A 12,686-nucleotide genomic window follows, 5' to 3' on the forward strand; every position below is an offset into this window, starting at 1 on the left:
CATCCATGATAATCAGTGTTAGAATTGTCATTTGTCTTGTAATCGGGGCTTGTGTTTTGTAAAATGCAGGAGAACTGCCAACAGTTCTTCTGTTAGTGTTGAGGGGAGTTAGTCAATCTTCTCAAATATTTTTGAAATTGTTTACAGTACATGTCACATATCAAAGTGGTGGAACCTGTAAGCATATCAGTATTTGTGAAAAGCAACTGCCAGGAAATCTAGCACAAAAATTGAGAAGTTCACTCAAAAAACATCTGGAAATCTTTGTTTTAAACAATAAGATTGGGGAGAGGGATGGATCACTCATAGCAGAAGGAATTTAAGGAGTGTGACAGTGCACAAGAGTGATCATGCTCCTCATATAATTTGTTGAATTTGTTAAACAGAATCTGTTCATCACAGTGACTTAAGGCCAGATATTTCTTCTTTCATTGTTGATTGCCGACTATGTTGATAACGTTGATGAGAAACCAGATTTAACAGTTTATCAGATACCTTGAAAAGTTTCCATTTAGTTGTATGCTAGGAATAAACACCTGGATTTCACAAATTTATTTTGATGTTTGACCCATCATATCAGTATGCCAGCTTTTCTGTTGAAGACCATCTTTTTAAATATAATTATGTATTCTGCAATCTGTTTACATGAAACAACAATTATCACACTCATATTGCATAACATGGCCACCCTAGGTAACACATTAATGAAAGAGAAATATGATTGGATAATGATGTACTTAGTAACCAATGGGCATTGATTCATAGCATAGTATCTAGGTGTGTAAGCTGTTTAATAGGTAGTCTTGTGGACTGAGGCAAGTGGCTGGTTGATCATCTCACATATTTACAAATGCATTTATAGTGAATGTTGTAAACATATGTGGGAAGAGTCTTTAATGTTTACTCCAGAAATGCTACATACAGAGATTGCCTGATAAAAGTGCCCTTTGATTTTTTTAAGTAACTGTACATAGTATTCTATTAAATGTACACACCCATTCATTTTTATGTTTGTTTACTGTATTTGAACACAAATGATGATCTGCACAGACTAGCATTATCTGTTCACCCATTGTTTGTCTGAGGGTGAGAAATGTCAGAAAACTCTAAAACCTTGATAGATTTTACTACAAAACATTATTTTATTTATTGTTTTTGTATCTGCAAATTTTCACTCTTTATTTAAATTTTGAAAAGAAAATGGATAATTTTTTATAAGAAAATTTCAAGTTCAGGGATTTTTATTTCAAATTTAGAATTTTCAGCATAAGAGTTATACCTCTTAGACTTCTCTCAGCATTAGAGTTATGTCTCTTAGTCCAGCTGCAACAGTATTTTAGCCATATACTGTTTAATTTCCATTTTAAAAAAAAACAAATTTTTAAGTATTGTTCAAGATGACATGAAATCCAGAGTTGTATGGCCTTTCTCCATGGTACCTGGTGTCTTTTGGTTGTTTTGTATAGCACCTTCTCATGGTGGACATATCACTAATATGACTGGTAGTCTAATAGGTTACTTAAATGGAAATCATGGCAGCCCACATTTTTAAAATGGATAAGCATTTCCATTTAATGTCATTAAAAACATGTTGACAGATAAAATTGTTAGGTGATCAAATATTCAGAAAACAAGTAGACACTCCAAGTACCTAAAATAGTTCCTGTAATTATGAGACTTTTTAAAAATTTATTTATTTAAAGCACTAAAATATTTGTAATTTAAGCTTTATAGTTAAGAGAAACTGTTTTGCCCCATGACTACAAGAAATTACCCATGCTTGAAACATTACAATTACCGAATGTTATGCCAAGTTAAAAAGGCTTGTGACAGTGTATAGCTTAGTCTGTTTCCGATATGTTCATTATCACAGCTATATAATAAAAAAAATCTTGAAAAATTTATCAATTTTGAAGAAAAGTCTTTTAAAGGATTAGAGAATTTCTAAATGCTGTTTCATTTTTAAATGAGGACAACATAAAATTTGAGAACATTTAGCTAAATGTAATTACCATGCTCATTCTGCTAAAGATGATTAAGGAGCTGTCCATTTAGTATTTACACACAAATTCTTCTATTTTCGACTTTCCTACCACGACCACCTTGTTGCATGGTGTTCTTTTCTCCAATACCCCCCTTGTGTATGTACACTTTTATTTAGTAAAACACACACCCCCCACCCCCGCACGCTTCACAATTTTATATTTTTAACAGTATGATCATCAGTCATGTCCTCAATTGCTAAATCACTTCATCATGTGCACTCTTCATGTGGCATTTGATGCTGGCTTGGGATGCATGATAAGTGTTACATACTGAGCATGTTCCTTTTAATCTCAGTTTGAAAGTGATGGACAATACAGGTCAAAGAAAGATTCCATAGGCACTTTTGCAGATACATATCCTATACACTGTGCCAGTGATCAAATATATCGACTGTTTTCTGGAAACCAGAAAAAGATAGTGAGCAGTCTGTCTGCTTGTTTACTTTGAGAGCTTGTTTAGTTTGAAACGCCAATAAGTTGACAGTTTTAGGGACACCTCTCCCCAGGTGACAATCAGGTTGGAAATTATAAATTTATAAATAAACTGATGAATGAAATGACAGAGTTGTATGCATTTTTTTATATCCTTGTGTATGTGTTTTTATGTACATATGTACTGCTTGGTCTTGCATCCCCCTCCCCATCTCATTCATTCATATTAATGTGTATGCATGTATGTATGTCTGTGTGTGTGTGTGTATGTGTGTATGTATATATATATATATATATATATATATATATATCATGTCTTTACTTTCAGTGCATGACTAGATTGCTTTGAGCTATAAATAAGTGATGACAAGTTTTAAAATCAGTGTTAATAATGAATCTGTTTTCAAGTTTGGGGTAATTTCCCATTGGATGATTAATTCAGGTTTGTTCTGTTTATGACATTGGGATGTATTGTGAAATATAAAAAAAATTATTCATTGGAAATACAAAGTGCTCATTGACATTGGAGTAAAATGTTTTCCTGGTATGATTGTGAATTCATTCAATGGTGTTTTGGACAATGCCACTGTGTATCAGCAAGACTTGGCAATTCAACACATTCAAGGATATTGATACATCAGCAGATTCAAGCCAAAAAAAACGGTACATGGACTAGCCTGAGTAGGTATCAAACCACAGTCATTGGAATCTTATGTTCTTCCAATTGAGCTGCCATGGTTCTTGATTGAACATGGACTATTAGTGAAAACCTCTGTAAGAATTATAAAAGACTTGGTATCTCAAGTGTACCTCCCCAAATGGTCACAAGAAATTTCCATTAAAAGTCAGATAACATAACTGTAAATAAAAATGTGCTGAAGTTTGTATCTAAGAGAGGTGAACTGGTACCTTTGTTGAGATGACCATACTAGTTATTAGGTATACGTGTAGTTAGCTTAATTTGGCTTGAATCTAATTAATTGAAATACTGATATTGTTGTAGACTTGTGTTCCTTTCTATACTACTGGTGGAGTGTCTTCCTGTCTGTCTGTGAGTCCATTCTTTTCATCACCTTTTGTGAATGCAAAAAGTCCCACAGTTTTGGATGGATTGCTTTGAAACTTGGTTAGAAATTCTTTTAATTTTTGTTTTCAGAGTCCTCCAAAAGGAATAAGACCACTAACCCACTTTTTCCAGAGGCATGCCAGGTCATCTTCTTGAAGAAACTTCATTTCATAATTAATACAGACTATATGGTGTAGTATCAGTCCAAGACAATCCCAGTGGCATGAAGTGGGACTCCAGTTTAAAGAAGAAGGAAATATTGACTCGATTTGCATTGTTTGATGTCAAGAAAACAACTTGAACGATAATATTCCGGTTGTTTGACTGTGTAAATGTATATTATGAACATGATGAAAAATTACAATCCAGGTAGATGTTAATTTTGATAAGAATAAAATTACATTACCATACATCCTCACATACAAATCGGGTCCAGCTGCAAACTGCATTGACCCACGTCTGTAGCACATGATGCAACAGCAGAGTTTAATTTATGTTTGGAGTTGGACCCATCTTATAAGCAGGTATATACAGCACATCCCATGGGGATTGAGAAGGCAGAATCCGACAAAAAGTGATATGGTCATTGTGACCTTTAATTTTGATGGGTTATCATCCACATTATGGTAAAAATAAATCTTCATATATAGTGATTGTATAGCCTTGCAGTTATATCTTCCAATCATGATCTTTAAATGATTGAACTCATGATAGTTTTATAGTATACATTCATCTAATTCTCTGTTAACTGACCTGTATACATTTCAGGCATTGTTGTAAACATTATGCCCTCAAAAATGTTTCAAAATGTCTAAATATGTACACTGTTTGCAAATGACCAAAATTGGCTCACCCTATCTATTCACTAGGATTACCTGGTTAGAGCATCCGCCTCAGAAATGGGAGGTCATGGGTTCGAACCCTGGCTGAGTCATGCCAGTGACTTACAACAAATGTTCTAACAGCTGCCACATTAGGTGCTCAGCATTAAGAGGTTAGTGTTGGGACTGGTGTCAGGATAATGTGACTGGGTGGGACATCATGCTATATGTCTGCGGCATGATGACCCAGTACTAGACATCACTATAAACTGTCACACTGCAGACATCGTAGTGATATGACTGAAAAATTGTTAAAGTTTCGTTAAAAAATCCTAATCACACACACACACACACTAGGATTTTCAATCAATTGACCGCTGTTAGAATGTATTTGCCATACCTTGCTCAGCATGCGATTGTTTCATTTGATGTACGTCCTTTGCCTCTTTTTATGTCAAGTTGAGTTTGTAAGACATGTCATTTTTAAATATAATGGATAGTTTGTGAGACGTGTCTTTGTTTAATACATGGGACAGTTTGCAATGTATGCTTTTGTTCAATATATAGGACAGTTTGTGAGATATGCCTTACTTTAATATATCCGAGAGTTTGCAAGACATGCCTTTGTTGAATATATCAGACAGTTTGGAAGACATGTCTTTGTTCGATATATCAGACAGTTTGCAAGACGTCTTTGTTCAGTATATCAGACAGTTTATAAGACATGTATTTGTTAAATATATCTGACAGTTTGTTAAACACGTCTTTGTTTAATATATTGGATAATTTGCTAGAAATGCCTTTGTTCAATATGACAGTTTGTAAGACATGCCTTTGTTCAGTATATCTGACAGTTAAGTAAATATCCCTTGGATTGTATTAATATAGTTTTCTATTGTTACATATATACATATTTGAAAACGTTGATAATGGAACTTGACATCTGCCTGGAGTTGCACATGGGATGGTTTTGTAGGCTCTACAGTGATTAAGAAACTATGTAAATATGAAATGGGGTTTCTTTAAAATAAAATGTTACTAATCTGATTCTGACTTGTTTAAAGATAATTACAGAAGTTTAAAGAGATTTTTATCAGTAAATCAACATGATGTTTATTGATATGCCCCATAGCCAATTCTCATCAACTTCGGCTATTTTTCAAGTGATTTCACCTTCAATGTGAAGACCATACATACATACTTTAAGAAAAAAATGAACATGAAACAATGATTATACTAAACAATTTCTTTAGGCAATTGTTTAAAAACAATTTAATTGGAAAAGGTGGTACCTGCATCAATGACAGCCACATGCATTTTCATTTAGACGTTTACTGATTTTGTTAACAATTACAGGCAGCATACTAAACTAAGCCTTTTACATGTAAACATTGAACCGTTGTAAACAGTGAGGTTCAGTAAGTGAGAAAGGTAAATGGTGTTAAATTAGTTTGAAGGAGGCAAGTGGAATAAAATGTGACAAAATTCAGTATAAACAGTACACAGGCTATTTAGACTACTCCAGTGGCCTAGTGGTTAGAGCATCTGCCTCTGATGTAGGAGGTCATGGGTTTGATCCCCGGCCGAGTCATACCAAAGACTTACAAAAATGGTACTAACAGCTGTCTCGCTTGGCGCTCAGCATTAAGAGGGTAGTGTTGGGACTGGTCAGCCTGGTGCCAGGATAATGTGACTGGGTGCGGCATGATGCCCCAATGCTAGACATCACTATAAATTGTCAAACTGCAGACATCGTAGCGATATGACTGAAAAATTGTTAAAGCTACGTTAAAAATCCAAATCATACACACACACACACAGAGGCTATTTAGTCATTAAATAGGTACAAAAGGAAGTCATTCAACATTCTTCCTTTCCTTAATATGGCTTTAAAGCCTTTCTAAAAGTCAGCTTGGTGAAGGTCAGGGTCTCAGCACAGTAACATTGGTTCAACAGAACATAAATGGACCAAACTTTCTGGATACCATGCACTTCAGATAAGAAAGAACACTTTCAATTTTGGTGTAGCAAGGTCACAGACTGAAAGAAGAAGAATGATTTCCACACAATTCCATTAGTTCTACATCACAGATCTGGACCAACATCTGAGGATAGCTTTCACTTGAGTTAGGGGTAAGTTTACTTATTTTGGTTGTCTACAGGTCAAATGTACAATGTCACTGCAGCTGTAAGTAGAAAAATGGTTTCTGCGTAATAACATTAGTTCTGTATCATTGACGTGGACTGATAATGTGGACAGCTTGCAAGTGGGGTAAGGAAGCAGTTGTACAATTTGGGAGTCGAAGGTCAAGGTCATAGTCTGAAAGAAGAAAAGTAGTTCTTCACAATTCAAGTTCATCATCACAGACCCCAGACCAGACTTTGTTTGGCTTTCACTTGGAGTAAGTTTGAAGCCTATTAGTTCTGAGGTCAATTGGTCAAGGTCACTAGCCTTTATTTAAAGAAAAATAAAATAAAAAATGGTTCTGTACATAAATTTCAGTTTTAGACGGTGAATATTGACCAGTGTTTGTGAAAGGTTTGCACTTCAGGTGAGAAAGAGGCCTGTTGACTTGGGGATCAAATGCCTTTTCGGTGCAGCTAAACAAAATGGCTTTTGCACAATAAAGAAATTTAGGTTGTATAAAACAAAGGTTATGATAAGTCTAATTCTGCATGGTTAGTTTAGTTTAAGACTGTATATCTCAAAGGTCAAGGTCATTTAGACCTGTTGATCAATAGTCTCCAGTTAACCATGTCATACTACATGGAGGACTATTAAACACAAGGCGGTTGCATATTGTGCCGTTCATGGTACTCTTGTCTCTGCATTTCATGATGATAACTCTTTCTCTTATCAAATTCACGAGTGCAATTCACTTTTACCTAAACAAGCCACCATCACCTTTCAACAAAAGTGCATTGTAGGTTTTTCAGTTTGAAGTTCTGGAATAAGAAACCTCTTCCAGCTCTTGATTTGACATCACTTCTCAAATTCTTGTCTGCCAGACTGCCAGTGAACAAGGAATGCAAGAGACAGAAAAAAGCTACAGTTGGAAGACTTGAACTCTTTCATGAAGACTAAGGGTCAGAGAATTTGAAGCTTTGTAGTTTGCTATAAATCAAGACGTTAAAGGTCGGGTTGGCTGGAGTCATTATTGAACAACGTGAAATTTATAAGGGACCACAAATTTTGCATTGTTTCTTTCTAAATGAATATGTAAGTGTGTTAATATTTTGCTGCTTTCTGCATACAAAATTCGTTAAATTATAAGTTGAGGCTAAAGATATACTTAGTTCCACATCAGATTGATAAAAATTAACTGATATTTCCAGAATAACAAACCTTCAAGTTTCAATGATAACAGACAGGGATTATTAATAACAAAACAACCACAAATAATTCATCAATGTATAAGTAGTTCACTGACAGGAAATCAAAGGGAGGTAAGTATGTTCTGACCCAAAAAAGTAGTTCCTGTAGTGAAATATCAATATTATTTTAATTAGAAAATCAAATAATTGACTGCTTAGCATACAATAATATATTCCATTGGCAATTAAAACCTAAATAAATAAATCGTTTTGGTTGTAATTGAGAGATCCATTGTCACTGTGCAACGTGGCTATGCAGACATGCTAATTAAATATGCTTGACCTTTAGCTTGGTCTTTTCCCGTAAATACTGGATTGAAGACCAGATTCACCTCTACAGATCAAATTAAGGAGGCTCTACATAGGGAAATGAGGCTACCCATTAGGTATTGAAAATGTGTACGACAAGCCCATTAGCTCAAGAACGATATTAAACTACTGATTCTTATTCTGAAGCCAGTTGGAAAAAAATGGCAAATGAATTTAAGAGAGAGAACAAAGTAACGTGTATACAAAATATTTTTGTATTATAAACATGTTATTTTCAAGGATATAATTTGTGATCCAACGTTGGACGAATGCTCAAAACAAAGGCAAAAGCATGATGCAATGAAACCTTCATAATTTTCAAGAGTTTTACAAGTCTTCCAGCTCAAAACCCTCAAACCATTCACATTCGTCGTCACTAGAAAGACTTTCCAATGGAGCCGCATTGTCACTCATTATGTAGTGGTCCTCTCTACCATTTATTACATTTGAAAGGCCAGTAACTTTGAAGCTACTGATTATCGTGTTCTTTTTCTTCTTTAATTCTTCACTCGCTTAAAAATCCAGTAAATCATTTGTTGCTTTGAAGGGGCTGGAATTGTTTTGGCTGCCTCCTCACCAGCTTCCCTGGTTGCAATATTTTTGGAAGCCTGGTCCTTCATGTACGTTGACCATTTTTTCCACAGCAGTCCGTTGAAAGGCTTATTTAGATATACATCCAGTGGCTGTAGTTTACTTGTGTATCCACGGGGATTACTGCCATTGTTGTTCTGGATTTTTTCATGGAGATTTTTTTTTTACTCCATCAGTCAAATGGCCAGGGAATGAATCCAGCACTAGGAGAGAAGGTGCGCGCGCTTCGTGTGTACTTTCCAAACTTAATCAATATAATCCAATATTAGGTGTTCATCCATCCATGCTTTTTAGTGAACTTTCACTACAACCCCCTTTGGGATTTTTAGATTTTTCAAGTTTCTTTTTCCACGAAAGATTATCATGGGTGGCAACAAGTCACCAGATGCCAGGCATGTCAATACACAAATTAAATGGCGCTTGTCACTGCCAGTACCTCTAATACGCACCTCGCTCGTTCCGACTTTATCAGTTATCTTCCCTGGAACCAAGCTGACATAACTGGCGTTTCGTCCATATTTCCATTGTTCATCAAATTCATCATCCTCCCGCAGCCGTCTTATATATCTGGTAAAGCAGTCCATTTGTTTTCCTGTAGGTCTCGATGTAGTTTTTGAGATATTGAAGTTCTACAACTCAAAGCAAGTCCATTTCGCTTGAAAAATCCATCAACCCATCCTCTTAAGCCATGAAACTTTGTATTTTCCTCATGAATAACTGCATTAGCATAATTTTGTAACATCTCAATTGTTACAGGCACGTGATAGTCCCGCATACAGAGTAACCAGTATAAAATTTCCTCCTTCTCATGCGAATACGTCAAGGGTCGGCCGGCACCTGCGATAGATTCGTACTTTGTCCTTTGAATATTTTTCGAAAAATCCATTTTCATCCAGCTTGATAAAGTACTTGGTGTATGGTGGTACTTTGCAGCTATGGGCCTAATTCCACATAGTTTTGCCTCCTCAACAATTCTTATTTTATCGTTAATGTCCCATTTCTTATACTGTCCTCTTACTAGCGACTTTGCAGTACCAGGCAACTGGCTTATATCCCTCATATCTATGCTGTAGTCCAGCTTGTCTACTGCAGGCTCAGGAAATTTTTCAGCAACAATGGGCACCTTTTCAAAAGCATCTTTTAGTATGATGGCATTATCTGCTGCATCAGTATTTGATTTGTGCAGTTCAGCAGCATCTTTTACATTGGCGATCTCGGTAAGTGTAATAACAGACAGGTGATGGGCTTCACCGTTGTCTTTTCTGGGCCATCCAAGTCCAATTTTCTGCCCTTTGTTTGGTGGTTCAATGCATTTAGGTGGTGCTGGGATAAAAGTCTCTCCCTTTGGCAGGGGTTTAAAGAAACTTAATAATGAAGACGTGCTTAAGCATGAACAGACCAAGATCTTTGAAGATATTAACTATATATAAATCGAACTCGTGGAGTCAATGACATTTGCATTTATGATTAAAACTAACTCGGTTTTTATAGTTTTTACTGCATTACTATATTGAGACAATTTAATTTCCCAATGGTCTGTGGTCTAGGCTTCTTCCTGTACTGAGATATTTATTTCTACAGGATAAATAAACTCAAATGGCTTCTCAGCTCATTTTCAAATGCGTGCGTTTCTTTGTTACACCGACAGACGTAATCAAGAGCGCTCATTAACGACGTTGTCCAGCTGTTAATCAATAGTGGCATATATTGTAATGACAAAAACCGAACAAATACGTCAATCATACTTTCTCGCTGATACAAAAGACGAACAAGGGCAATATGATGAATGTGAATAGATTCTCGGTTAACAAAACACTTGCCCTTTCCAAGTAAGATGAGTAAAGGGCCTTCTACACACTTATACATGGTGAATATTTCTTTATTTTTTTTTTTTTTTTTTTTCATTATTAGATGCCTCAGATACACATTTACTCGATGATAACAGAAAATTCGGGTCTGTGTTTCACTGAGGAAACAAATATTTATATTTTTCATATGGGATTATACCAAATATACTTGGCAAAGAAGAAATTGGTCGTTAAGTGATACATCAGCATTTTTTCTGACGCCATTTGAAACGTGATGCAAATAAAAACAATAATAAAAGAAAGAAATTATCAATGACCTACATGCATGATTATAAACGACTATTGTTATATTGCATGAATCTCCCATTTCACTATTCGATGCCTCAGTTAAGAACATGCCCAAGTTAGTCACTACTCATAGTTTGCTTAGCAAAACAATACCCTGGTCATTTGATGTACGTAAATCGAACTTTGGTATATTTTTAATCTGTTTGAAATGGGAACCCGTCTTCAATTTTAACAAAATGAAATAAAAATAATAGATAAATCAAAATGCAACTAAAACAATGAATTTATCTCTTATTCTTAGCTGTACAATTTAAAGGGTCGTACTTTTTATCATTTGGCAAAAGTAAATCTTCACAGTAGATCGTTTTATATATGAAAAATAATGATGACCGAAAAAAATCTTAAATTTTGTGTACGAAAATATGATAGAATTAATTATTATTTGTATGCCTTGATGGTATACGAAAAATTAAAGGGTACTACAAATAACATGAAATACAGTATCAGACATAATAGAGATCCATAGAACATCTACAAAAGTTCATGTTCTCGTGACCTTTCAGATTCCCTATCCAATTATTTTTAATACCCCATCAAATGAAGCCTTTTTTATGGTTAGAGGGAGTTATCATTAGTGGCATACATACTTGTTTGCATGTTGAGTCCAACTGCCAACAATGTAGGCACTGATCTGCTGTCACATAATGTACAGGCATATTATGGTCTATATTATTTGTACTACTAATTAACCCTAAATGCATGGACCTAAATGTGCTGGTGTATTGTGTGACCGCAGATCTGGTTCTGTACAGTTTGCAATTGGGCTCGACTGATAAGCCAGTAAATAAGACAATGATACATTTTGAATGTTTTTTTTTTTTTAAATTATAATTTTCAGCAGCATGTTTGATGAAACAAAAGATCAACAGAAAATTACCTGAGACTGGTGTCTGTCAGATCTGAAAATCTACTCGGAATGATAAGCAATTATATTAGTATTAATTTAATCTCCTTGTTTAATGTGTGCATTTACATTGTTCTCTTGATAAAGTCAATAGCTATAAGCATTTCATAAACAAATCCACTCTGCAAAGTATTCCAAGCATGCTTAAGATAAAGCTGCAATTATAAAATATGGATATAAATGGATTTTTAAAACAACGAATGCCAAACTCAAGATGCAAAATCTGTAAAATTTATTTTGTTTCACCAGTTTTCCTTTGCATCTGACTTCCATTCTCATTTGTATTAACTTTTTACTTGTAACCAGTAACCGTTTGAACATTCTGTTTCTTTACTATTTGGTACATAAATTTTACTTCATTGGTAAATGTGCTTTCTGTTATTTCCCATTATGCTTGCACAGGTATCTTTTCCAGTTTTTTCCCCTTGCTTTTTTCCAGAATTCCATGCTATCCTTACTTTATTTCAATTTAATTTTGAAAATCGATTGAATGGACCTTGCAAGTCAAGTTCAGTCAGGTGGAGCTGGGAGCTGCCTGACTAAAGAGACAGCTAATTTTTGTTGTTGTTCGTTTTGGGGTTTTAATGGCACTTTTAACACATTATTGGCTATAGCATGCTGTGGAAATGGCAGCTAAATGTCTTTTCCAAGGACACAACAAGGCAGCCAACATTTTTTTGGGAGGGGTTATGTAGCCTTTCTTGGTCCTTCCCTTGTCGTAAAAAGTTGCGGATTGCAGTTTTTAATTTAAATCCGCATATATTCTTTGGCATCAATTCGGTGCATTTTTCTGATGTTTATTGTTTTAATTATACTTCCCAAGTCTTTATTTAAACATATATATGAATAATGAAAGTAAATCTACATCGTCCACCCAACCTCATTCAGCCAGACTCTTGCATCGTTCTATGAGATCTCTGGCAAACTTGTATGGTCGAGCTCTCGCACTGTAGTGCAAGAGTCTGATTGAATAAGACTATCGTGACC

At 35.1% G+C, this 12,686-nt stretch overlaps 1 protein-coding gene across 1 annotated transcript in view; it reads left to right on the plus strand.

Moving 5' to 3' along the window:
• Positions 1-5,123, plus strand: part of LOC149805240 (denticleless protein homolog) — a 63,908-nt gene extending 58,785 nt beyond the window's left edge. Inside the window, exon 15 of the mRNA XM_089948754.1 lies at positions 3,634-5,123. Coding sequence (XP_089804880.1) covers positions 3,634-3,699 — 66 coding nt within the window. The 3' untranslated portion in view covers positions 3,700-5,123. The remainder of the gene's footprint in view (positions 1-3,633) is intronic.
• The last annotated feature ends 7,563 nt before the right edge of the window (positions 5,124-12,686 follow it).

Source organism: Sinohyriopsis cumingii, chromosome 2, assembly GCF_028554795.1.
Source record: "Sinohyriopsis cumingii isolate HCF-2022 chromosome 2, ASM2855479v2, whole genome shotgun sequence".
NCBI lineage: Eukaryota > Metazoa > Mollusca > Bivalvia > Unionida > Unionidae > Sinohyriopsis > Sinohyriopsis cumingii.